We start from the raw sequence: 26,862 nt of genomic DNA, 5'->3' as shown, positions 1-26,862 counted from the left end.
AAGATCATTTCCTAAATAACTCCGTGAAATCAATTATGCCTATCAGCTGTTTTATTTCATTCATTCAGTCCAGTRTATTAATCATTCATCCCCAAAGAAGGCTCTCTGAAAGATCCAAAACACTGGAAAAGRTTGTTTAAATTTAAAACACTTTGACTGCTTGAGAAGCACACTATTCAGCAGGAAGCCAACGAGATGATGGTTCAAAGAAGGCAGCGTTGGCGGGGCGGTGCAGGGAGGACGGAGAAACGCGCCGGGCGCTCCCCGCTCCCTCCCGGCCGCCGTCGGGCCCCGCGCAGGCGCTGCCGCTCGTTGCTGCTGCGGGSCGGGCGGCGCTGCCCCGGTGCCCCAGCCCCGGCCATGGGGGACGTGAAGAACTACCTGTACGCTTGGTGCGGCAGGAGGAGGSTGATGCCGGCCTACGAGATCCGCGCCGCTGGCGGCCGCGGCCGGCAGACCTTCCTCTGCGAGGTGCGGGCCTGCTCCGCCGGGCTGGGCGCCGTGAGGGGTCCTGGGCGTCGTGAGGGGGGCTTAGGGCTGTGCCGCCGGTTTGGGGATCTCCAGGGGCGCTGGGGCCCTCCGGAACCCTGAACGAACCCTTCCGGGGCTCTGGACGTGTTGTAGTGGCTCTGTCGGCGGTTTGAGCGCCATGAGGAGGTCTGGGACCCTGCCGAGGCTGTGCCGGGGAGTTGGAGACCGTGACGGGGGTCCGGGCACAGCCAGAGGAACTTGGATTATGCCGGGAGTCTGGGGACGCTGCCGAGATGGACCTGGACCTCTGCTGGGGATCTGAGGACCCTGTCGAGGCAATGGGGGGCGCTGCCGGGGGTCTGAGGTCCGTGATGGGTTCTCGGCTGTGCCCGGGGTCTTGGGGTGCTGCCGAGGACCGTGCCGGGCCGGACACGGGGCTTTGCCGCAGAGAGCGTGAGATCAGTSCCGGGGCTCTGGGAGCAGGTCGCTGGGGGTCTGTGGTTCTGTCCGGGGTCTGGGCCCTGCCTGGCCTGGGTGGGAGTCACTGGAGGCCGAGGGCTTGGGGAGGGCTGAGCCGCTTTGAGCCAGGGGGTCCTGACTGCGTGTATGCGGTGTGAAATAAGTGAAAGGAGAGAAGCAGTCGGAACGACGCTCTTACAGGGAAAAGGGATTSGTTTATTTAATGGTGGTGTGTGTCTGTTTATTTAAGGATGGTGTATGACCCTTCTTGCAGTTAAGATAGTTGCCGAGGGGTACTGTGTGTCAGCTTCACCAAGAGCTTTGGCCTGCTCTTGAATTTGAGAAGAAATGCATTAAAGAATTCTTGTTGGAATGGTTGCTACTCTTCACTRCTCTAATAGTACTTTACTCCTGCCTCTGGATGTTGGGAATGTGGGAGCTGTGAATTCAGATTGGCCCTGACAGGTAGCTGGCACTAAGTGTGAGGCCATGTGCAGAACAGATCAGTTCATGAGTGATGCCATGGATTTGCACTAAACACCTTAAATTTGTCGTTTTACCCTTCCCCTCTTGTTTGTCTTCCATGTCAGTAAGAAAACTAAGAAGCACAGTGACATTAAAGCAATATTCAAGGTATTATAGCAGGTTGAGCATTACTCWGATGGAATGGTTGTATGAATAGATATATTCACAGAATCATGGAATGGTTTGGGTTGGAAGGGYYCYTAAAGYTCATCCAGTTCCACCCCCATCCAGTGCAAGGGATACCTTGCACTATCCCAGGTTGCTCCAAGCCTTGGACTATTCCAGGGATGGGGCAGCCACAGTTTCTCTGGGCACTCTGTGCCAGGGCCTCACCAAACTCACAGGGAACAATTTCTTTCTAATATCCTGTTTAACCCTGCCCTCTTCAGTGTGAAGCCATTGCCCCTTCTTCTGTCATTCTACGCTTTTGTGAAGAGTCACACTATACATGTATATTGTATATTATACAATATATAAATATTGTTGTTCTGGTTTTGGTATGTTGATGCCCCGTGAGCATGCATGGAAATTTAACAGGTGAAAGGATTAATCTGACTGAAATATCTCTCTGAACATCTCTCTTTCTGATTTTCACAGCCTGGTACGATGGCTGTGAATCCGGTATGATTACTGTAAGGTTGGAGGTACCGTTGTCCAGTGTATAAAGTTAAAAAAAAAAATCAGAAATAGATCACATCTATGTAGCTGCAAGAACATGGAGCTACAGCTGAGTGGACACAAGATCACTTCTTGTTGTSCAAGGGTTTGGATTTAGGTTGAGGAAAGTGAGCCTGGGCAGAGTTTGCTGCTCTGTGTTGMCAGGGTTCCTTCCTACACTGATTTTTCTTCTTCCATGAGGTTTTGAGAAGCACTTGTGCTCTGAGAGGAGAAGTTCTCAGAATGGGGGGGTTTGCTTTTCAAAACCTACAGAAATACGTAGCTATATATCATCATATGTAACAATACTTAGTATTATTATTTCTGCTGTACTTATCAGCGGCCAGGATTTAGTGTTCCAGTTGGTGTTGCTGTCTCTAGGCCCCTTTCAGCTGCAAGTGCCAGTGCTGTGTGTTGTACCTTGCAGGTCCGAGTGGAAGGCTTCAACTACGTCGGCATGGGCAACTCCACCAACAAGAAGGATGCGCAGAGCAACGCTGCCCGAGACTTCATCAACTACTTAGTGCGGGTGAATGAAGTGAAGAAGAATGAAATTCCTGCTTTTGGAGTAAGCTGCTCTTTCTCCTTACCAAAGACTAATCTATCGCTGTGGGGCCATGCTCCCGGCTGTGTTTCATCCCTGGAATTCAGTCTGGTGCCCCTGTGCAGTGATGGATGTGAGGGACTTCTTGCACTGCCAGAAGGCTGGGACACATACAGAGTATCATGGAGTCGAGGACGCATTTAGGTTGGAAAAGATGTTTGAGATTATCAAGTCCAGCTGAATGCTGTGGGGAGATCTGGTAAATACAGCTGCATGTTGGGCTGCAAARTTGATGAGGCTGGAAAGAGTTCAGAGTCCCTATGAGGTGTAGCCTGGCTTTAAAGTACTCACACCTGACACTGGGAATCTTTAGAAGTACRTTATAATATATATATATATGTAATCCTGTGTGCTTTAAAAAAGCYCAAAACCAAACAAAATAATAATCAGATATATCAAACCAGACACTGAAAATGTGACTATTTTTAACCATAGATGCTTTTGGTGTGTAACACAATCACTGCTTTTTATGATGTTTTGTGAACTCTCAGCAGTGAYTATCACTTAAAGGCTGAGGAGGAGGAGGATAACTGTGTCACTACAAGTGTACAGAAGAAAATAAATAAAGCATGAAGTTATGTGTTACCTGTTGAGAGGGGAAGAGTCTTTTTCCAGTGCTCCATTAAGGATCTATCAGTTTTCTCAGTGGAAGCAGCCTCCCTGCCTCATCAGCCTAGGTGGAACCCAGTGGGAACAGGACTGCTATTCTGGTTTTGCTGTGCCAATTAGTTTCATGGCAGTTCAGTCTTTAAATATTCATAGTTGTGTTACTATTGAGGTTGCTACTATTGCATAGTTACTGGGGATAATGTTGCCTGAGCTCTTTAAACTGCCTGAACAGTTTCTAGCTAAGTAAWAAAATGACTTGTTCTGTACTGATGTGCTGAGGTTGTCCTTCATTCCCTTCCCTAGCCAGCAGCATGTGATACCCCCMCTGGAGGACCAGAAGCAGCTAGAGATGTCACTGGTTCCAGTTCAGCGCTCGGGGAACCCCTTCCTCCACATTCATTTTTAAAAAGTGAAATAGGTAAGACTGAAAACTGTAATTTCTGAGTATTTGAATGTATTTGGGTGATGGTTTCACTCCCAAATTGCATCACTCTGCAGACAGGACACCAGAGTCACAATTTTGAGGCAGAGGTGTGGATGACTGCATGAGATCTGAGAGACTGGTCATGGCCTGTCGAGATAGTCCCTCACTGCCTCTCCATTGCTAAGAACATATTCTGGGGAGTTATTTTATTTTTGTTCATTTTTTTCTGTGTGGTAGGCAATGGACCAAGTGCGGCACCCGGCAATTGTGGCAGTCATGGAGCTCAGTGGGATCGGGGTGCAAACTTGCAKGACTATTATTCGAGGAAAGAGGAGCAAGAAGTGCAGGAGGTAAGTCATGCAGTGGAATTCTCCTTTGTTTCTTAAATGGGCATCTTTCATCGCCTTTAATTTGTTATTTGTATCTATAATCAAGCTTGCAATTTTCTTTTAATATTTTGCTACTAATTTAAGCTGCAGATTTACTTGTTGACTTTAAATAAAGGTAATTTGTTTAAGCTAGGAACAGATAAATCACTCTGGATACTCTGAACATCCAGGAGTTTGTATAGGCATTTTATTCTGAAAATAAGGAATTACTGAAGACTTTTTAGTATTTTATAGCATCTAGGTGAGTTACTTTGAAGACTTGTAAGAATGTTTAAACTAGTAAATAATCTTTTTTTCTATATTAGACCTCAGAGTCAGAAGTGGACTTAAATGCAGATCTTCATGGGGGTTGGACCTTGGAAAATGCCAAGGCACGTCTGAACCAGTATTTCCAAAAGGAGAAGATCCAGGAAGAATATAAATACACTGAAATGGGCCCTGATCACAACAGGTTTGGTAGTTTTAGTCACCACCTGTGTATGTAGGGTTCAAAATACATTTGGGGACAGTGGCCATTCACACTTACTTGCAGTGCTACATAGAACCATAGTGTTCTTTGCCAGGACCAGAAACTTCCCTAAATATTGATATGGGGCTGAGGAGCCTCAGTGGTGAGATCTGAGGGATTGAAGACATTTCTGAGAAATTCAGGATATGTAGCTTTTGAACTGATTTCTGTGCTGAAGCCATCTGCTAGGGTGTCAGWGTGAACAAAAAGAGAGCTCAGTTGCTTGTGGTAATTGTTCTGTGACTGTTGTTGCCTTTGTGCATTTTAAATAAATCTCAAATATTTAAACTTGCTGATGTAGCAATGTGCTTTAAGGACATTTTATTTCTATTTTTATTATCATTTTCTGGTAATGGAATCTTCTTTTAAAGAAAACAGTTTGGCAGAATCTTCACAAAGGAATTCTGAGATTCTTAAGTTTCAGTTAAGACCAGTTGGATATTACTCTTATATAACTTTTAGCCATTCCATCAGAGAATTTGCATGTGCGTCTCCCAAATGAAAATAGCTCATAACAGACTGTGCATAAAGAACTGATAGTTTTAATATTTTAGCTCTATTAGGAACAGTCTTTACCAATCATTCAGACTTTAGGACAGTATATTATTTCTGATGAAATATAATGCTGTTYTGTGGCTGGAAACAATGGCATGCTGCTGCTAGATTCTCCTGCCTGGGTTTGGGGTTGGGCTTTTTTCATTATATAAACTTGTGTTCTATGAGAGTTAATATTTTTAGAAAGACAAGAGAATTTTCTTATTATAGTCTTTCATGAGAGTCTCACTTGCAGGACTTATGGTATTCTTTTGTTATTGAGTCTGCCAATAATTTGAACATCTGAGAGATGTGTATTGGTGCAGAAAGTTGTACATTCTCATTTAAAACCTCTCTTCAAGTAATTTCATCTCCATTTATATCTCTCAGGCAAGGCCATTTCCTTCACCCAAGTGCATGGCATAAAAAGTTAGTTTGTACAGTATTAGGAGTTTAAATTATGCTTGTTGCAGGCATAGCTTCTGAACATTTCTTTTATCCTGTAGCTTAGGGAGTATTTGTGCAGTTCATYTTTTGTTACACCTTCTGCAGATGAAAGCATTAAGCCAAATGTGTTTAAATTTATCTAGTTTTGAGCAGAATGAAATTATACAGATGACAGTATGTTTCTCAGCCTGGTTGTTGTTCTTCTGGAGGGCATTTTAGAGTTTACTATTTACTCTTAGTTCAGGGAAGCTTGTGTGGATTGCCCTGGATGAAATGGCAGAAGGGGCTATTCACTATCAAATAGGCATGAAACAATCCTAATGTGTTCTAGGGCTGATTCAGACTGTTGGGGAACTGCTGATTTAATCCTTTTGGTATGTGTAACAGGAGAGGGATGTTCTTGGAGTCTTGAGGACATAATATAGTTTAGGTTGTTGGGTTTTTTTAAAAGAAATACCAATTGTCATGCGTCTTGCCAGTCTGTTTTGGGTTTTTTTTTTAGGTAACGATCAGAGAGAGAGATTATAACAGATGTGTCAGCTGTGCTCTCAGAGATTTGTTGTCAATTAATCATATTAATGATCTAAGAACTTAATAGCTGGAAAATTTTAATTTGGAAACTTTAATTATGACAGGAGGGTATATGAGATGTAAATATAAAGATGGCGCTCCTAGCATACAAAGCATGAACTCATATTAAGGGATGGAATGTGGCTTTTCTGTGTTAGGATGCCTGTGTCTCCTTCTGTTCCTGCTGAAGAGCGACACCACAGACCTGTGCCTGCTCAAAAATGGGCTGCTGAGGCTGGACTAGGGAATCACAAGAGATTCTGCTGCAAACTGATTTCTGGTGTTGCTGTTCTCCCCTCAGGTGGAGGAGAATGAGATTGAATGCTGACTATAGGCCTGGCTGAGAAACATACTGTCATCGGTGTCTTAGGTGGCTGTTGTGTCCCTGAGAGCCAGTGGCCTTTGACCCCTGAAGCCACTGTGCCTGAAGGTCAGTTTGCTATTAGCACAGGAAGGTCGTCTAACCTGAAATTTCAATCACTCATTTAACCTTTTTTATTGTTTGTTTGCAGCCAAAAATGAAGAACACAGGTGCAAGGCACAGCCTGCAGCTGTGCAAAATGCTAAAGCCTAGTTTCCAAAGAGGATCTCAGTCCAATAAACTTCAGTCATACACTTTGAGTCACATTCACCAGTTTAAATTCTGTGTTACAAGAATTTGGTTTTAATATTTCATGTGGCAAATACAGGCTTAGGTTTGGGATTAATAAAAACAAGGATGGTGATTTCCATCCTCCTCTGYTGAGGATTTTTTTTTTAAAGCCTGAATTCTCCCCTGTGAGGATGGTGAGGCCCTGGCACAGATTGCCCAGAGCAGCTGTGGCTGCCCCATGCCTGGAAGTGTCCAAGGCCGGGTTGGACRGGTCTTGAAGCACTCTGGGATAGTAGAARGTGTTCCTGCCCATGGCAGGAGTTTGGAATGGGATGGTCTTTAAGATCCCTTCCAGCCCAAACCATTCCATGGTCCTTTGATTCTGTGTTTAATATGCCACTTCCCTTTTAAATGAACTGGTTACATGTCTTCTAAGCACACTGTTGGATTTGCTACCAGAATTACCCTTGAGTAACTCAGTTACTCTGTACCTCTGTTACTCAAGTTCTGATGTTTCCAGAGCATGGCAATAAGGAAATGGAAATCCATGCAAATTCAAGTGTTCTGTCTCCTGTGCAGATAAGTTCAATTTTTTTTTTTGACTGATGGGCCTAGTTTCGTTTCATTTGTGCTCTGAGCTGATCATATGTGTCCCAAAAAGCAGAGTAAATGCTGTATTAAATGTTGCATCTGGTCATTAAACACTGGCTATTATTGGGTTATATTAGTGTTAAACCAATACTGATGTGGGATACAGTTAATGGTACATTGGGATGCATGTTAATGTTCATTAACGTCCCACCTGCATTATAAATGTTGCTTTAAGCTTGGACAGCTCAGAGCATATTTCCTTATAACATGACTTTAAATTTCAATGCTAAACAGTGGCCTATTCAGGACTCCTCTTATCAAATCTACTGGCTTTGGTGATGGCAGGTCTGCTACCTACTAACTTGGGGTTAAAGGGACTAAAAGCAGCCCAATATTTTACCTTGGTCATTGATGAATTGAGAGTTTCTGATTGAGGAAAGAGATCTTTGCCTAGAAATATTGGAAAGAGTAAATATTTTTGCAGTGTCAGCTATTGATAATTGTACGTTTATTCTTTCTTTCTGTTGCAGGAGCTTTTATGCGGAAATGAACATTTATGTGAAGCAGCTGGGCAGAAGTAAGTGCTCCTATTTACTTTTTAACTTAGTAAGAGATGGGTGTTGGTATAGAGGAACATTTGAGAGTACAGAGTTCATTATAATTATGTGTTGGAGCCACTTCCATGGATAAAGGATCATTTGTGTGATGTTGCTGGGTGGTATTGGATAATTGTACTTCTTTAGTCACTGGATGCAGAACAACTTCACAGGACTTACCAGTAAGTAACATCACACAGCCGGTGTGAGCTGGCTGATGGAAGGGCCTGGTTGGATTTTATGTTGGAACTATGTATTTATCAAGATTTGAAACTGTCCATGAAACCTTCTCTGAGTGTAGAGTCCAGTTCAGAGTAGTCTCTTCTGTGGAAGCTGCTTTTCCCCTCAGCTGCTACAGCTGTGACCTCTATGTGCTGCAGGGATTTTCAGTCGTGAGCACGGATCAAACAAAAAGCTGGCGGCACAGTCCTGTGCCCTTTCCCTGGTCAGACAGCTCTACCACCTGGGTGTCATTGAGCCTTATTCTGGGCAGACCAAGAAGAAAGGAGAATCGGTGAGTTTGGCAGGAGGGGCAGCTCATTTCATAACACAGAAGCTCTCTTAGAAAAAGAGTGAGTTAAGAGTTTGCTCTCCCTATTTAACGTCTTACAGGTTATTAATAATTTTTGTTCTTCAGCAACTGTTTCTATTCTGGCCAGTGATTTGGATCAGTAGTATAACTCCATGTGTATATGACTGGAGCAGTAACTAATTTTACATGCTATTAAACAAAGTAGGATTTGTAACAAATGCTATTTTCAGTATAATTTTTCTACAAGTTTGAATATTTCTGTTTATGATTGGCTGTTGGGATTAATTCTCTGTCACATGAGCATTTTCTGGCAATTCAGATACATATACATATACATATACATATACATATACATATACATATACATATACATATACATATACATGCACATACCAAAGAATATATGTTATTTAAGTATTTGATTGCAAGTTTGGGGATGTGTTCTTCTGAAATTAAACTCAGATATTTTAAAATAGCTTACAAATTCTTATTCAATGAAAAGTCAGCAAAACATTTCAAGAATGTGAATTTTGAACTCATGATACTTGTTTCACAAGGAGGTGTTTCATGGTTCAGCTCTAGGAGCCCACAGTTCTGGCTTCAGCGCTTGTGTGTTTGTGTATATTGACGTGTAGTTTTTAAATATTTCCTAGTTGGAAGCCTATGAGGTGTCACTGTCTTCTGACTTAGAAAATCATCTGCGGAAGACTGTTCGGGAACTGTCCCTGGAGATCGTGCCTGCGGTGAGTGTGTGGTTCAGATATTCCAGTATGAAACGTCACACCTACTCATTTAATAATTTATCTGCCTTTGGTCACTCTTCTTTTGGATTTATAGCCTCAAGATCCCAGTAATCCAGTTCTGATCAGTGTTGGAAAGTTGGCTCATTTTGAACCATCGCAGAGACAAAGTCATATGGGAGTTGTTCCCTGGTCACCACCTCATTCCAACTGGAACCCTTGGACTGGYTGCAATATTGATGAGGGTCCTCTGGCAAATGTAAGACAGCTTAAAAAATTGCTCTGTTGCTTGATTTCCCCATGCTTCTGGAGCTTTTAAATGCTTCTACCCTGCCAGGTTTGAAAGTATGGGCTCTTTCAAAGAAGAAGACAGTCCACTGATAAAATTTCTTCCCTTCTTGACCTGGAGACAGGGAGTTCTTTGTGTTTACTTCATGTTTTATCAGGTCTTGAGCAGCAGTGTCTTGATGTCCCAATTCTCAGCTTTGTTTCACCTTTTGCCCAYTATTGTGTAGCCCATACAAAGTTTATAATTGAAATTACAAGGTAAGCTCGTGGGCATGTTCTTTATAATTCTCTTGCATCTATTTCCCATTCTTCCATGCTCAGACTCTTTTTTTTCTGGGAGGAGGAACTGCTCCAAGCCAGTGCCCCTACACAAGCAACCAACTTYCTTACTTTTTGTAATTTCTAGTCCCATTCAGCACAGAACAGATGAAAAGCAATAATGTGGCATGATAGAGTGAAGGAGAAGGGAAAGAATTACTGTTTTCCCARGTTCAGAGGCTAATTTGGTCTGACTGGTATAAACTGGTCAGAAAAGACTCTCAGGGCAAGAACTTTCTTTTCCTACAACAGCCAGATTGCTTATGGCCAAAATAATAATAATTTTTCWGCTGGAGTTTTTTTCCATAAATTACATTAATTTAACATTGATTGTATATCGCTTTTTAAAAAAATATGTGGAACTGATGTAAATACAGCTGTTGCTGCATAAAACRTATAACCAATATGAATATTGCAAATTGAACTGGCTTCAAATCTCTTCAGGATTTATCCAATAAAGTTCTGGTTGGTGCAAGTGACTTATTTGCAGTAAAAGCAACTAGCCCTTTGGTAACAAATTTGCATTTCTTCAGAAMGCTTTCGCAGTTTTAAATGCAGGAGTTGCTTGCAGATTTTTCTCTTTTCAGTTGCTGTTCTRAGGGTGGGTTTGTGTTTACATGCACATACACTGTGCTTACACAAGATCATTCCTTGTATTAAAAACCATCTTTTGGTTTGAACCGTCATCTCGTTGGCTTCCTGCTGAATAGTGTGCTTCTCAAGCAGTCAAAGTGTTTTAAATTTAAACAATCTTTTCCAGTGTTTTGGGTCTTTCAGAGAGACTTCTTTGGGGATGAATGATTAATATACTGGAATGAATGAATGAAATAAAACAGCTGATAGGCATAATTGATTTCACGGAGTTATTTAGGAAATGATCTTTTATTGATRCTTGGTATCAYGATGTTGGTGTGACTGATCCAATACTGAAATTACGATRTGAAAAAGAAGAGGGGTCAAAAAGCCTCCAAACAATGTCTTGTGCTTCCAGCTCACTCCGGAGCAAATAAGCATGCATCTGAAAAGTGATTTCGTGTACCGTCTGGAGCAGGATCGGGAATTACAGMGGGTGAGTGYGCTCACTGACACCTGTTGTCCTTGTACAAGACTCTTGGTTTTCCAGAAGGGGCTGAACATAGCACAAAGCATGCAAAGCTGGGTTTCAGCACATGTACACACATGTTTTTGGAAGTGCTGGGTGTTCCACTGGGGTGGATGTGGGGATGAGTTGTGCTGTGCCAGGAAAAAATACAAACTATGACCTGTTCTTGGTCAGCTTTTCCTTTATKTAAGGGAAAAGGGTAGAAAAGGGAGGTAAAGTATAGATGTGGAGCAGAACAGGCTGATTGCTGGAGATTTTTGAAATGTCCAGGATTTTTTTTTTTTCCCAGATCCACGAAGAGAGAGCGGCCCTACCACTGAAGAATTTTGAAAGTGAAATTCTGGACACAGTCCGTCACAATTCTGTTGTTGTCATCCGTGGTGCCACCGGTTGTGGCAAAACCACCCAAGTGCCCCAGTACATCCTGGACGAATACATCAGAACCAACCGAGCTGCTGAGTGCAACATAGTGGTGACACAGGTGAGGAATGTGGCCGAACTGCAGTTCTGTGGGGGGGATGAGAAATCACCTGTTGCTTAGAGTAAAATCACAGCACTATGGAATGGTTTGGGTTGGAAGGGACCTTAAAGACGATCTCACTCTAACACCCTGCCATGGGCAGCAATGTCACCCCCACTAAACCAGGTTGCTTCAGGCCCCATCGAACCTGGCCTAGAAGGATTGAAGGCTTGGTGGGAGGGACCTTATTATGATTGCAGGATTGGTTAATAAAGATACCTCCTCAGCAATATAAGTAGGAGAAACTTCAGCAYCGTGTATTTTCATTTGAAGTGTTATTTCATGGACCTACAGTGTGGATAATCTGGCTTGAACATTGCTCTGGTGAAAACTCTCAGCAGATGGAGGGCAAAGGATTTGGGAAATGCCAGCTGGTAGTKGCCTTCTATCCTTATATCCCTCTTTTGTAATTTCATATGCAAGAAAAACCCTTGTGCTGTTACAATATTAGTGTTTAAAGATWACTTTGTACAGGAATCTTAGGACAGGACACCTGTAGCATTTATAATTTCTTTTCTTGCTTTTAGTGGTGTTGTGATAAACTTCTAAAACCACCTCATTAAGTTAGGGAAAACTTTTCCACCCCTCAGCCCCGGCGGATCAGCGCAGTTTCTGTAGCGGAGCGTGTGTCCTATGAGAGGGGAGAAGARCCTGGGCAGAGCTGTGGGTACAGCGTGCGGTTCGAATCCGTGCTCCCTCGGCCGCATGCCAGCATCATGTTCTGCACTGTAGGTGTGTATTGGTTCCTTATGTTTGGAGCTTGTCATGGGTCTGAACTCTTGAGTTAGCAGCAAAAGCAAGAATATGGTCAGATTAAAATTTTTATGAAGTCTCCTTAGAAGATTGAAAAGAGTTTTTTGGATAGAAGTTTGCTGATATGCCTTTGTGCAAAGGAAAATTAATATTTTTGTTTGGAAGTCTGATAATACAGGTCTAATATCACACAGAAATAATCCCATAAAGAGATAAAATCGCTGTGTACTGATTGTCCTTAAAAGATAGAAGGGGAAGCAGCATTGGGTGGGAAAGAGGGAAGAGTCTCTCCTGTAGTAATGCTTCATGCCCTCACTGTGACTTGTACAAAGGAAAGCATACCAGAGATGCGGGTGGAAAAGGGACTGGGCAGCGTGCACACTTTCTGATTTTTAAAGCAGGGGCTGGGAGGGGGAAGGTTGAACTGTTACATGAACATTTATATGCTGTGTCTGGTTTAGGTGTTCTTCTGAGAAAGGTGGAGACTGGGATCCGTGGCATTAGTCATGTTATTGTTGATGAGATCCATGAGAGAGACATTAATGTGAGTTAGCTGGTGATGACAGTCTTAATCTCTCTATGCTTCTGTTCTAACTTCTCTGTGTGTAGTGAGAGGAAACTGTGTCGTACTCAGTGTCAGATGTGTGAGTTTTCCTTCTTTGGTAAGATTTTTAGAAACTCTTAATTACTCCTTAACTGATTAGCAGAGCAAGGACTTGTGCCTCCTTGCTGCCCTCTAACAATTTTCCTGTCAGGATCCCCTGTGTCCTGGTCTTCTCTTGAAGGTGGAACACCACAGTGCAAACACGTCTTGTCCGAGTGGGGGAGCACGCTGAATGTCACTGTTATTTTGCAGTGCTGTTTCTACTGACACTRTTGTATTACTAGTGGTAATAACAGAACCCGCAGTCTTGTTAGTGATACATTGATATTCAGGGTTTACATGAAGTAAAATACAAGTTGATAATAGAATTATGAGAGGTATTGAATATAATTTGAAACGGGAAACATTTTATGTCCCCTTGATTATTCTGTATGGTTTTCAGCTTTGTCATTCCACGAGTGAGAGAAATCATGAAGTTCTGACATGTTTAAGCTTGTTTGGTCAGAATTTGGGGACTCATTTGGATAAAATTGCAACACACATTTTTCTGATGCATCTCTTCATCTACTGAATGTACRTTAATAATGTAAAATACAAGTTTGGAAATTTCGAGTGAGATTGGAATTTGTCTGTTGAACTGAGGGCCTGTCTAACTGCATGGCAGAACTAAATAAATGTCATATTTAAACAGAACTACAAACTTCACACACACCTGCACTGAATAATTCCTATTTATTTTATGAACTATGGCTACTTTATATGTAAGCTAAGTTTAAAAAGACCTGGGGTTGTAGTGTATTGTTAGGAAGGAAGCAAACTATTTTTTGGAGAAAAGGAAAACTGTTCTTTAACACTGGAAATCCTAAAAATCTCTTATCCCAGGCATTGCAGTAGTGTCAAAATAAAGCACTGACAACTATTTCTGGGTTCAGAACATTCTTGTGCTACTTGTTGCTTCTCTTGCTCAGCAAATGTGKCATTCCCTCTGATTTCTTGGAAAGATACTGCTTTTTGTGGATGTGAAGTTAATTATGCTATTTTTCTCTTTCTGTGCAGACTGACTTCCTTTTGGTGGTACTGAGGGATGTTATTCAGGCATATCCTGAAATCAGGGTTGTCCTCATGTCTGCCACCATTGATACCAGTATGTTCTGTGAATACTTCTTCAACTGTCCCATCATCGAGGTCTACGGGAGAACCTTTCCTGTCCAAGGTAAATCACTGGTTGCACTTGCAAGAACTTTAGTTTTTATCAGTCTTGCCTTCATACTCTGGACCATCCTGATTTATATCAAGAGACTCTTGAGAAATGGTGTAAAGAATTATATTCCCTTGCACAGGCTTCTGGCAGGCAGTCCTGATCATGTGTTTGTCCTTGCAGATTATTTTCTGGAAGACTGTATTCAAATGACTCAGTTTGTCCCTCCACCAAAGGAAAAGAAGAAGAAAGAGAAGGATGAAGAAAGTGGTGAAGATGATGATGTATGTTTGAATTTTAATGTGAAAATTTAAACAAGTACTATTTTTAGTACTCTTGCTTGAGTGTAATTCATTTGGCATTGTTGAAGTGAAGCATTTGTAGCAGCTTTCCTATTTTTAATATCTGAGATTGCTGTTAACTTTAGTAATGGAACTGAATTTTCTCCTTGCCCTTGTAAACTGAAGAATTTCTTTTTCATTGAAGCTAAGGTCCTCATGTTTTGTCAACCTACTTCTCTTTAAAAGTAAAATGGAAATGCTTTTGAAAGTGAAGATTGGTGACATTGGAAGAAAAAATAGAGAAATATGAGCTTGGTGGTAGCTTGGTGGTAGCTTTTTAGGGTGAAAATTTAGATTTTCTCCCTTCTTCTCTTGCAGTTGATATTGTCAATGCTTACATACATTGTCAAGAAACTGTGAATTATACACAACTTCTAATTTGTAGGTTTGAAACTTTTGTTTTCAAAAGTTTTTTGTTTTAAAAACTGGCCATTTTTCTTGAAAGAAAAAACTACCTACATATCTCATTTTCTTATTTCCGTGGTCAGACATAATTTGAGTAAATTTATTTATATTAATTACCTTTGTGGGGTTTTTTTTGTAGGCCAACTGCAACCTTATTTGCAGCGATGAATATGGCCCAGAAACAAAGTACTCCATGGCTCAGCTGAACGAAAGAGAAACTTCTTTTGAACTGATTGAGGCCCTGCTGATTTATATCAGGACTCTGAAAGTCCCAGGAGCTGTCCTTGTTTTCTTGCCTGGCTGGAACTTAATCTATACCATGCAGAAGCATCTAGAAATGAACCCACGCTTTGGTACAAGCAGCTGTTTTATTATATTTCATCTTTTCCCAAGGACACTACTGGCTATRTGAAGATGGGAGTTGGATGAGTGGCTTAGGGAGCTAATTTGTTTTGAGAATGAATGGCCAGAAATTTTCATGTTGTCGAAAGAAGAAATGAGATTCACATAGTTACCAACCTTCTTGTATTCCTGTTGTAGGAGGCCATCAGTACAGGATTCTACCTCTGCATTCCCAGGTTCCTCTGGAGGAGCAGCGTCGAGTGTTTGATCCTGTGCCTCCTGGAGTGACCAAAGTACAGAGCCTTCTCTGTGTGCATTTCTGTTGGGCTTTTGGGGGAATGTATTGCTGACTTATTAAAAAAATTCTGTAGTTTACGTTGCTGTGCATTCTTGGCTTTTTCAGACCCAGTTATGTCACTTTGCATTTCCTGTTTTTTATAGGTTATTTTATCTACCAGTATTGCSGAGACCAGCATCACCATCAATGATGTGGTCTTTGTTATCGACTCCTGCAAGTGAGTTCATGAAGCAGCTTTTTGTTTCATAAATCCTACCCTTGCGAATGCAAAGGAGGTTTTGGGAGCACACAGAAGTGCCTTGTGTTCCCATGCTCGCTGAGCTGAGCTTGAGGACTCTAGCTCCCTCAGGACAAATTAGCATTGTCTTTAACTGGCCAGCATGGTGACACACCACGCTGGCATCTCAGGGGGCTGGGTTGGTCATGCTGGCACTATTCATGTGAGGTGTCACTGGGTCTCCACACCAATTTGATAGACGTCATCTGCCAAAGGAGTTTTATAAACCCTCAGTGTCTGGCTTATGGAAAAGAGGAACATTTTTGTAGTCTGTTACAGTTCCTGCCTTGCTGWGCATGTTTTCAGAGAAGAGAAGAGARAGAGAGAGAGCTCATGAATTCATGAGAATTTTAAGCTTTTTGGGCAGTTGTGAGAACTGCCCAAATTCTGTGCAATAGTTTGGGGCACTGCTTTAGAAAGAGTGTGATGCTTTAGTGTCCAGACTGATGCCCAACTAGCCAAAGCTCAGGGGTGGTTGACTTAAAAGCAGTGTGGCTGCAGGCAACAAGATAGGAACTTATTTGGTAGGGCTGAAGTTGTAGAGCTTTTGATCTTAAGTTGTTTTTTTTTCCTGTAACAGGCAAAAGGTGAAGCTGTTCACTGCTCACAACAACATGACAAACTATGCCACGGTCTGGGCATCAAAAACCAATTTGGAGCAGCGGAAAGGCAGAGCCGGGCGCGTGCGAGCTGGGTTCTGTTTCCGTTTGTGCAGCAGAGCTCGCTTTGAGAGGTGAGTCTGTGCTCTCCAGAAATGAAATACCCTCAGGGAGTTCTCCTGGAACTATTGGGTGCTGCTTCTGGTCAAACTGCAGAAAGCTCAGAGAGTAGATAGATGATGTCAGTCCACAGTGAAATATCTCAGTTCTTTGGCTTAAAAAAAACAAGCACATATGCTGTGTTTTTACCCATAACATGAAGTGAATAAATAGTTCATGATTTCAGTATGAGGAACTGCAATCTACTGCAATCTGCTGAACCTCTCAGGAGAAAAACAGTACTGCTTGGGAATCGAGGCAAGGCCGAAAAGAGCTTTGTCATGAGGACAAGGCTCTTGTTTACCTTCAAACATTGGGGGCACCTGGCATCTCATGGAACAGGCCATGTTGTCATGAAAGTGGTAAAAAGCAGGGAAGGCAGAGGTTACTTTCCTCTCCCATTCTGTGTCCAGGAAGCCCCTTCCTGCTACTCCAGCACCTTCCCTGCTGCTGAAACTTTTGACCTCTTGTCTCTGCCAGACTGTTTTTCTGATTCTAGAACCATAGAAATCTCTTTGCTGGTTGGAGAAGGCAACACAGCTGTTACACTCTGATCTATCTCCTGGAAGTCTCAGTGCCCYTTTTGCTGGCTCTTACATCATAGCTGTGTTTTGATGATCAGCTTTTTGTAACTTCTTGAAATCATCAGTTGATCAAAAACTCTGCTTGAATTCCTCAAATTTATTTAGATCTGCTGTTCAGTACAGTGATTTTCATAAACGATTTTTGACCGTGAACTGATTTTAGGCTACTGAAGTAATAATGGGACTTTATGATTTTAAGGTTACTTTCCTTCAGAGAATATAAACCCAAAATAAACAAGTTCCATGATGCTTGGGAAAGAGTGTGGACTTGTGCATATAGTATTTTGAGAGATACCATCTAAATCTGGTGCCAGCTGAATCAAGGTATCTGTTCAAGGTGTTTTGAAACCTTTTCTAGCTTCCTGTTGCTCAATGCAGTCAATTCTTGAAGCTCATATTTTAACCTGCAAGCTGCAAGATCAATAAGGATACTGTGCTAAAGATTTAAGAGTTCTATGTGTTTCCATCAAGTCTTTTTCCTACCAAAAAAACCCCGCCACCTTTGGAAAATATCCAGCATAAATACTTACTCTTAGTGATCAAAGCAGCAATGTGCAGGAAGACTGGGTTGTTTGGAGTCAATGTAAGGACAGGTAGAGAAGTGCTTGTATGTAGGCCAGGCTGAAAGCTCTCAGGAGTGCAAGAGCTTCTTTAGAGTGGGAGAGGATTGTAAAGGACAAATGTGGGGCCCGACACAGCCATGCTGGGAATTGTGCTCCAGCCCTGCAGGTTCTCATGCCAGAAGCCACAGCGGGCAGTGGAGATGTCAGGGCTACTCCCTCTGTATTCCCAGTTTAAAATTACCCCGAAGAAAAATGGAGAAGTGCTGACTTTTGTGGTAGAAGAGCCCAAGTTCCAGGAGCACAGAGAGAGCCGATGGGTTGGCTCAGAGGCAGAGTTTGCTTTGGAGGGCAGGAGGACCCCTCATGGTGATCAAAGCCTGTGTTCAGAGAAACGGGGCTTTGTTCTCTTCTCATTCCAGACTTCAGACTCACATGACGCCTGAAATGTTTCGAACTCCACTTCATGAAATTGCTTTGAGCATCAAACTGCTGCGACTGGGAGGGATTGGGCAATTCTTGGCCAAAGCCATCGAGCCACCCCCCCTGGACGCGGTGATTGAAGCGGAACGCACACTGAGAGGTATTCTTGAGTGCCCAGGGGGCTGTGTGGTATCCTGTGCTAGTGGAGCTGGCTCCAAGTGGTTTTCCTTGTCTGTGATCTCTGACAAACGGCTGTGCCACCTCTGGGTGCATTGATGGAGCGGCACGTTGTGGTTGACACAACAACCTGGAGGCACCGTGTGGGTGGCAGTGGCTTGTGCAGCTGAAGAAATACTTCAATTCCCACYGGAGTGCCATTCCTTTAAGAAACTTGAGCCTTCAAACTGGAGCTTGTTTTGTTGTTTTACCAGTAACTTGTGTTAGCTTCCAGCTTCCTGTTTTCCAGCTGTGGGACTGCTGTGTTTGTCACAGACTGAGTCCAGTGCTCGAGGCATTCACAAAGCTGCCATAAAAGTACCAAAAAACAGAGTTTGGTAGTGTATTAAATAATTACCACTTTTTACAAATGCTGACCCAATATCTCAAGTTTTGTCAAGTAATTAAATCTCCAGTTTATGAATCTGCATGAAAAACAGAAGAAACTRTGGTGTGGGTTAAGTTGTCTCTCCACTTATTTCAAGGAACTAACTAGAATATGAATAAAATAGAGCAGGAAAGAACTCTAAATTTATGCCTTAGATTTAAGGCGTAAAAGTGACCTCAAACCTCAGCACACTTTGTAAATGTCAGTAAATAAGCACTTCTTTCAATTTTTAACAAGTGAAATGCCTATTTGATTGTTGCTTTTATGGARAAATTGTGTGTTGGGCCTATGTTGCTTATATACAAGAGAGAGAGCAGAATGAAAAAACATAGCTGGGGATATGTAGGCAGGTTTAATGACTTCCTGTTCTGAAAATTATTCATGCTATTCATACTGCGCAGCTGGGAATTGCAGAGCCAGGGGAAAAGGCCAATGCTTTTAGCTCTAACACCAAATAGCTGATTCTGCAGATGCCTCTCTTTCCTGGATGACCTGTGATTTTTCAGTGCAGGTACTCTGCTAGTATATTCTTAGAAAGGTGAAACATATTATTCTTTGAGGTATTTTTAGGTTTTGGGTTCAATAGATACCAGGAAAAATTGATTTGAGGGTGGCTAAGGAGTCCTTTATATGTTTCCTTTCCCATTTAATTGCTGAGGCTATAAAGCTTCTTTTCTTTGAGGTTGAATCCAAGTGATAGGTAATGGAGAAAGGTAGGTAAAGCCTCAAGGAAGAGAGAGCATGTGATGTTCTCTTTTGGCAAAGAGGGTTCTGTGATTTGACAACTGCAATAAAGGCTTCACAGCTGGTTGTGACAGGGCTGCTTTGATTTTCCTGAGGCAGAAATTAGGTTAGATTCATTAGATCAAAGATGGTTTAATAGTGTAATAGGGGCTTGTACAGAAGCAAACTAAAAAGGAATGGAAAATTATGTATGTGAATTACATTGTCATTAGAATAATTGCAGAGGAGGTAGTAAAACCTCTGTAAACCTAAACTTGTTGGACCTCAAACCAGTTTTGAAAATCAGGTTGGCAACACCGTAACCAACATTAAACTTAAATATTAATGGAGCTCTATATAGACACAACGATTAAAACTCTGAATCTCTAATCTAAAAACTCTGGGCTTAGCTAACTCTCTTTGATAAGAAGGGGTCTTGTTTCAGAGCTTGATGCCCTGGATTCCAACGATGAGTTGACACCTCTTGGAAGAATCCTGGCCAAACTTCCCATTGAACCTCGTCTGGGCAAGATGATGATCATGGGCTGTATTTTTTAGTAAGTTGAGTGGTTTCAGTGGTCAAGTTCTTGTTTCTTTGGGTTCCTGAGCCTTTTGACATGCACTGTAAGGGAGAAGAACCAGTATATCTAGATGAGCAATAAATGCAGCAGCTGGGGAGAGGTGACTGAATCTTCATGAGAGCAGAGAAGAAATAGCTTCCAGTGCAGGGAATAAAGCAGTCATGARATTCAGTTAACAGACAGGCAACAGTGGAGGCTAAATACTTCTGAATTAAGAGTGGAACTTGACATACCTAGGTATAACAGTGAGCTAGAGGTGGGAAGATATGGAATTTAACACTGAGATAAGGAGAAAAATTAATCCCCACATTTTGCTTTAGAAGACTGTTCTTTKTCCCTGTGATGGCTTCTTTTCACCAGAAGAAGGTGATGTATGGATGATGGGGCAGGCACTTAGAGCTAATTTAACATGCACTTCCAGGGAAGTGTTTCAGTGAAGAACTCTACTAGTAGATAAAGGCCAAATTCTTAGTTCCCTAGCAGAGAAGTTTCCCCTGMTACCTGCAGCAGGTGCTGGCAGCACTAACTCTGAATGATCCTGATCCCTTCTGTGGTTCCTTTCAGTGTGGGAGATGCTGTTTGTACCATCTCTGCAGCCACCTGTTTCCCTGAACCTTTCATCAATGAAGGCAAACGCCTGGGTTATGTCCACAGGAATTTTGCTGGGACCAGGTATTCGGATCATGTAGCTTTGCTCTCTGTCTTCCAAGCCTGGGATGATGCAAGGTATGCTGTCTGGCACAGCAGGTGATGGGAAGTTATAGGTAACACAGGATGGGCTTCTCCTTTCTTTGGTCAAACTTCTAATTCCCTCTGTTTGTTTTTCAGAATGGGTGGTGAAGAAGCAGAGAAAAGATTTTGTGAACACAAAAGACTCAGCATGGCCACTCTTAGAATGACCTGGGAAGCAAAAGTCCAGCTGAAAGACATACTTATTAGTTCTGGCTTTCCTAAAGGTGATTCTGATTAGATTCAGTAATTCAATGATTGCATTTTTCATTCTAAGATKATAAATAAATAACCAGGATAATCTGTATTGAGCATCCAAGCACAGGGCAGCTATAGTGGATTTGCCATAATACTACTCCACTTTTACAGCTGCGATCAGGCGGAATTTTGGTGTTCTTTCCTAAAGTTGTGATGTCTGTGGTGTAACACAGGGAGATTTTGGAGGCTGCGGTTAGAGCTGTAGGATTACAAATTTATTAAGCAGTTGTCCTTAGAGTGTTACATCCCTGATTTTCTTTCTCCTTCACTTGTTACATCCCCCAAATGTGCTGTGCTTCCCCACTCCTTTCTTGCCATATGCCTTAGTGAGGAGTCTGTGTGATCTGAACAGTATTCTGGTCTGTGACTTCCTRGTTTTGTGCCACAGGAGGGATGTGCAACATTGTGCCAAATAATTCCCATTTCTAGAGAAAAAAACAAAATTATTAAACTTGACCAGGTTCTGAATTTGCCTAATGTTGCTGAGGAGCTCAGTGAAATGACATGGCTGTCTGGATTTAGCAGATGTTTATCTCCCCTCCTTTTCTTTTTTTTTTTCTTTTCCATTAAATTCCTTTTTTTTTCCCCCTCATTCTGTTAGGATCACTGCTGCATTTATCCTTAATTTTCTTTCTGGGCAAGATGACCTGAAAACAAGCCACCAGAGACTCTGGGGAGGTTTGTAACAAATGAACTAATAAAAACATCCATTCTAACCTCTCCCAAAAGATCTGTCTCCAAAACAAATGACAGTAAACACACTGTGGTACAGCACATTCTGGGCAAACCYCTCTCCTTGTTTTTGAAGAGTTTGGGAGGGAAAAATACCTCTTTGTAGTAGTGTTTTGTAGTGTTTTTCAGCTTTTCATTCTCCATTAAAAAATAAAAAATTGAATGTAGAACTTAAATGCTTTGATTGCAGAGATCATTGGAGGTCAYATCTAGCAGTAGATTCAATGAGAAAAGGCATTGATTCAGGATCCCAAACAGCTCTGTTGTGCTCTCCTACATGACCTGTGGATTTGAGCCGCTCTTCTGTTCTCTGCCAACAGAATGTTTGATGACTCAACCATTTAACAACACTGGTCCTGATAACAACCTGGATGTTGTAATATCCCTGCTGGCTTTTGGGGTGTACCCCAACGTCTGCTACCACAAGGAGAAGAGGAAAATTCTTACTACTGAGGGGCACAATGCTCTCATCCACAAATCATCTGTCAACTGCCCTTTCAGCAGCCAGGAYATCAAGTATCCATCACCCTTCTTTGTTTTTGGAGAGAAGGTAGTGACTTTGGATTTGTTCTTGATCATGTGCTGCCAAAGGGCTCAAGAGGCTTTTTTTTGGTAAAGAAGTCCTAAGGAAAAAAGCCTGACTGCAATATTTAACTTGTCTTTGGGGGGCAGGGGTGTTCATTTTTGGTTTTCTGTTCAGAAAGTGAATGTTAGGTGGTCATGGTGTCACTCAGCCTCCTGGTAACTTTCAGTCAGCCACTTTCAGTAGAAACAGCGGTGCATAAGAAAGTTCCTGTGAGTTTTGTGCATGTTTTGTGCAGCTAGGTCATAGAGAAAGATCTAAATCATTATCTCTTTCAAGGGTTTGTTTTAGGAGTTCTTCCATACTAATTAGGCATCAGAGAATTTTGACCCTTATCACTTCCACTACTTATGAATCCGGGAAGAGAACAGGAACATGGAACATGGCAGTGGGGTGCTCCTGTTCTGGCTTGGGAGTAGTCTGTCRTGTCCTGACAATAATTCCCATTTCCCAAGCATCACCCATCCATGACCTTTTCCTCCATCCTGTGAATCCGGTGTATGTCCTTTGCATGTCCCCTGCGACCCTTGTGAGCTCTCCTGTGCTCCAGTGATGGCCATCATGAACTCAGCTACTGCTGCTCGAGGAGCAAAGGAAGGCAATGCTTCTGTGTTTGGCAATAAATAGAGTTTTAAATCCTTTGGGTATAGGGATCTTGTCTTGACAGTTTGGATTCCCAATCCATAGTTTAGAGCTGTGGTGAGGCTTTGCTTCTCCTTCACCCTTAGTATCAGGATCCCAGGAGGATCAGACCTTTGATTCACCTTGACCATCTCTCTCAAGTGAGACCCCCTAAACSCAACTAAAGATGTTTGAGCTAAAAAAGTTTTGCTTTATTAAACCGAAATACACACAGTGAGTGTGACTGTGAGTGACTTAAGATTGGGGCTTAAGAGTGGCTTGGACAGCCACCAGGATGAGGCTGAGATGCAGGATTTGTGTGCAGCTCTCTCCCTCCCCATTAGGTACCTCATCTGTCCCTCTTTAAACTGAGGTGCAGGAGCCATGTAGCAGGGCTGTTATCTCTGGCTTGATGTTGTCCAAGTTTTCACTTCAAGTTCAGGCTCAAGGTCAGTGTAACATRACACGTGGATGTCTGGCAACTTCCACACTTGCATGAGTAGGACCCCACTAAAGCTTTTCATCACAGCCCCAGCAGTCGAAAGTGGGAAGAAGATTCAGATGTGCCTKGGTCATTTTTAGGCTGAGGCAAAGCATGAGGTGGCTCTTGTAAAACCTCAGCTCTATAACTGCAGACACGGAAAGTGAATATTTTAGAATGGAAGGTAGTTTTTGTTGAGGTGTTACACCAGCCAGTGCTGAACCCCTGTCARCCTCTGCCTGGCATTTAATTTTGTATGTGCACGTGCTCTTGTAATTTTCTAATGTTATACTTAGCTTTGTTGTGTGTTGTTGAGTTTTTTTTTTACAAAATTCTCCGCTTTCAGTGTCCAGAGGAAGGTACAGAGCTCTGTTTTCCATTTAAAGAGTCCTTTTCCTCTTTCATCTACAGATTCGAACACGAGCCATCTCTGCCAAAACCATGACCTTGGTGAGCCCGCTGCAGCTGCTCCTCTTTGCCTCCAAGAAAGTCCTGTCAGATGGGGAGCTCATTCTGGTAGATGACTGGTATGGATCTCCTTGATGCTCAGAATCATGGAATCATGGAGTGGTTTGGGTTGGAAGGGACCTCAACGCTTATCCAGKTGWKACTCCCTGACTGAGGGGAAGTGTCYGCTGACACACAAATGTCTATAGAACAGGGGCCCCAGAGCAAGCAGTCACAGGTGTGTTGGGAAGGCGTCACCTTTGTTTCCTGTGTTGAAAGGATGGGTTTATTGGAGCCCTATTTCATGCACGTGATCTGCTTAAACTGAAAACAGGACAAGGCAGTTTCCATAAAAACTGCTGGTTGTTTGCTCTGTAAGTGAAGGACCTTCTATATGTTTTGGACCTCCTTCTCAGACAAAGGCTGAGAAAACCTTGTTTRCAAGGCACAGAAACACAGCTTGAGGAGAGAAATGCCTCTGGCAGCATAAATTTCACGGTTGTCACCAAATACCACCTGGATGGTTGATTTTTTTTCTTTTACTCCCAGTCACTCAATGGAGGTAAAGAATTCCTTAAGCTTAATTCACTAACATTTTTGAGGGCTGGAGTGTCATGTTTTCAGTTTGGTTTTGTTTTTTGTATCTTGCTGTTTTGATGCAAGAGGTTACATGTTGAATTTATCTGAGTATGGTATGATAGAATCACAGAATGGCTTGGTTGGAAGGAACTTTAAAGCTCATCTCAGTTGGACACCTTCCAGTAGACCAGGTTGTTCCAAGCCCCGTCCTGGCCTTGGACACTCCCAGGGATGGGGCAGGCACGGCTGCTCTGGGCACCCTGTGCCTGGGCCTCAGCATCTTCACAGGGAAGAATTTCTTCCCAATATCCCATCTAACCCCATCYTCTACCWGTTCAAAACCATTTYCCCTTGTCCTGTTGCTATCTGCCTGTATCTCCTTTTTGAAAGCCCTCTTTAGGCACTGGAAGGGGCTGTAAGGTCTCCCTGGAGCCCTCTCTTCTCCAGGCTGAACACCCCCAGCTCTCCCAGCCTGTCTACAGAGCAGAGAGGTTCCAGCCCTCAGACCATCTTCATGGCCCCTTGTTAAATTTGAAGAGCACATGTTTTAACAATGTGGAATTTTAGGGATCTTTCAAATTTGCCTCCTGAATTTCACACCCCTTCAGTGACAAATTAGAACTTCAGAGATGGCAGTGTAGGTTTCAGGCTGAATGAAAAGCCACTTGTCGAAGCCCTTCCTTCCCAGGTGCTCTCCTGGAAGTCATGGCAGCTCTGACACCCTCTYTGTGCTGTAGGATCAAGCTGAAGATGCCGCACGTGGCGGCCGCCTGTATCACCGCTCTGCGTGCCGCCATGGAGGCCCTCGTGGTGGAAGTGACCAAAGATCCCTCGATTGTCCAGCAGCTGGACCCCGCGCACGAGCGGATGCTGAACGTGATCCGGCAGCTGTCTCGGCCGGCGGCTGCAGGGATGGTGCTCACGGCTGCCAGCACCAGGTGAGAGYCAGAGCTCAGGGGTGGGGATGGAGGCCTTCAGGCTTCGGTTTCACTGCTGTGCTCTGAGTGTGTGTGAAATGCTTGTGCTCAAAGAAATATCACTGCCCGTTTCCACAGCAAGGACACACAGCTCTTGGGAATAAAAGCTGTCATTCCCTCTTCCAAAACACAATGACTTTTAAAGAAAAGATAATCCAGATTTATTTTGGGCAAACCTTTTTCTGGAAAGAAAACACACATTTGACTGGGCTTGCACAGCTCTGTTGCCCCTTGTTTCCATGCCTTGCTTCTGAAGCAGAGAAAACTTTTCTGAAGTGAAAAAGTTGCAAAAGTGCAACTGTAGTTAAACTGCGTTCTGTTCACAGAAAATTGAGGTGGCTTAGCTGAGTATCTTGGCAGTTCCTGTAACCTTAAGAAATGGAATTTGTAAGATTGCCACAAGTGTACRCTGTTCCTCTTTGCCAGGTTTGGGGATGGCCCCCGCCCGCCCAAGATGGCTCGCTATGACAACGGCGGTGGCAGCTGGGGCTGGGGAGGTCACGCACGTGGCTCCAGCCACAGGGGCAGAGGCTACGGTGGCTACGGCTACTCCGGCTGGCACTCGGCGGGAAGAGAATACCCAGGTAGTCCCAGGGGAGGCTACGGAGGTGGGGGCGGCTACCGAGGAGGAGCAGGAGGAGGATATCGAGGAGGCGGCAGCTACCGAGGAGGCTACAGGGACATGGGCAGGGGCGGGTGGTAGTGATRGAAGGTCAGTGAAGTCTTTCCACTTCAACAAAAGTGCATTTCCTTCCTAAGTTCCTTTCTTCCTCTCAGTTTGTTTGCCTTTTTGGTTCCTTAGTACAAGTACAGCTCTGTAATATATCATGCTCTTAGGGAATTTCTTGCAAGTTGTATGATTTTATTCTTAATAAAGAGTTTGTTTCTAAAGACTTACATGCTACACCWTTGATTTTGTGCTTGGGTTTGGATTTYGAAGGCTKCTGTTGCTAATTGTGAATATTGGAGATACATTCTGAGGAAACATTTTCAGTGTTTCCTGCCAAACAGATTCCAAAACACATCTTGGGCTCAGTGGGATTTCACTTCGTTGTCTAATAACTGTGCAAAAAGGCCTTGCTGCAATGTTTTTCCAGCCATGCCAAGGAGCCCTTGGTTCCTTTGCAGCCAGCCTGCTGCATGCTGTTTGACCCTCCATGATGACATCTTTGGCTGATCCAGATCATGCAGGAACATGGAATACCTTTCCAAGACTGATGTGATGCTGCTGGTCTCTGCAGAACCTGRAGCGATCTCAGAAGCCTGAACTGCTCCCTTCACCCAGGGCAGTGTTCATTGCTATTCCCAGTCAGGCTTCATTCCTCCATATCCATGTGGAAGAAGGTAGTTCTTTAATGGGAACACATTGGATTGCAGACACTGGAAGCTGCCCAGTGCTCACACAGAAGTGTATTGACACGGGGGATAAAAAGCCTTCCAGCCCTGTTCCATTACCAAGTCTGACAGGATTATCCTYCCCCCTCCCCACTAATGCCACTGCAGAACCAGTAATTATTTGTGTTTACTG

General features: G+C 43.1%; 1 protein-coding gene across 6 annotated transcripts; it reads left to right on the top strand.

Moving 5' to 3' along the window:
• Positions 1-288: 288 nt before the first annotated feature.
• DHX9 (DExH-box helicase 9) lies at positions 289-26,231 on the top strand. Of its 6 annotated transcripts, none has more exons than XM_057379716.1 (27): positions 289-471; positions 2,540-2,680; positions 3,629-3,743; positions 3,987-4,099; positions 4,444-4,589; positions 7,911-7,957; positions 8,357-8,490; positions 9,162-9,251; positions 9,346-9,507; positions 10,846-10,923; positions 11,246-11,437; positions 12,067-12,208; positions 12,691-12,773; positions 13,890-14,046; positions 14,215-14,315; positions 14,917-15,130; positions 15,318-15,412; positions 15,561-15,634; positions 16,275-16,427; positions 18,019-18,179; positions 19,792-19,903; positions 20,492-20,599; positions 20,756-20,883; positions 21,967-22,196; positions 23,743-23,858; positions 25,095-25,295; positions 25,761-26,231. In XM_057379716.1, the coding sequence occupies exons 1-27, from the start codon at positions 361-363 to the stop codon at positions 26,035-26,037; spliced, it is 3,681 nt and encodes a 1,226-aa protein (XP_057235699.1). In that variant the 5' UTR covers positions 289-360; the 3' UTR covers positions 26,038-26,231. The 6 variants fall into 6 exon arrangements, with proteins under 6 accessions (XP_057235699.1, XP_057235698.1, XP_057235700.1 ...); XM_057379715.1 differs by having other exon boundaries at positions 20,492-20,653; XM_057379717.1 differs by lacking the exon at positions 289-471 and adding an exon at positions 526-835 and having other exon boundaries at positions 20,492-20,653.
• Positions 26,232-26,862: the final 631 nt, after the last annotated feature.

The sequence above is a fragment of the Malurus melanocephalus genome, unplaced genomic scaffold, assembly GCF_030028575.1.
Source record: "Malurus melanocephalus ecotype Western Australia unplaced genomic scaffold, MMel_1.1 scaffold_419, whole genome shotgun sequence".
Lineage (NCBI taxonomy): Eukaryota > Metazoa > Chordata > Aves > Passeriformes > Maluridae > Malurus > Malurus melanocephalus.
Note: the sequence above shows the minus strand (reverse complement) of the source record. Positions and strands in the feature narration are given on the sequence as shown.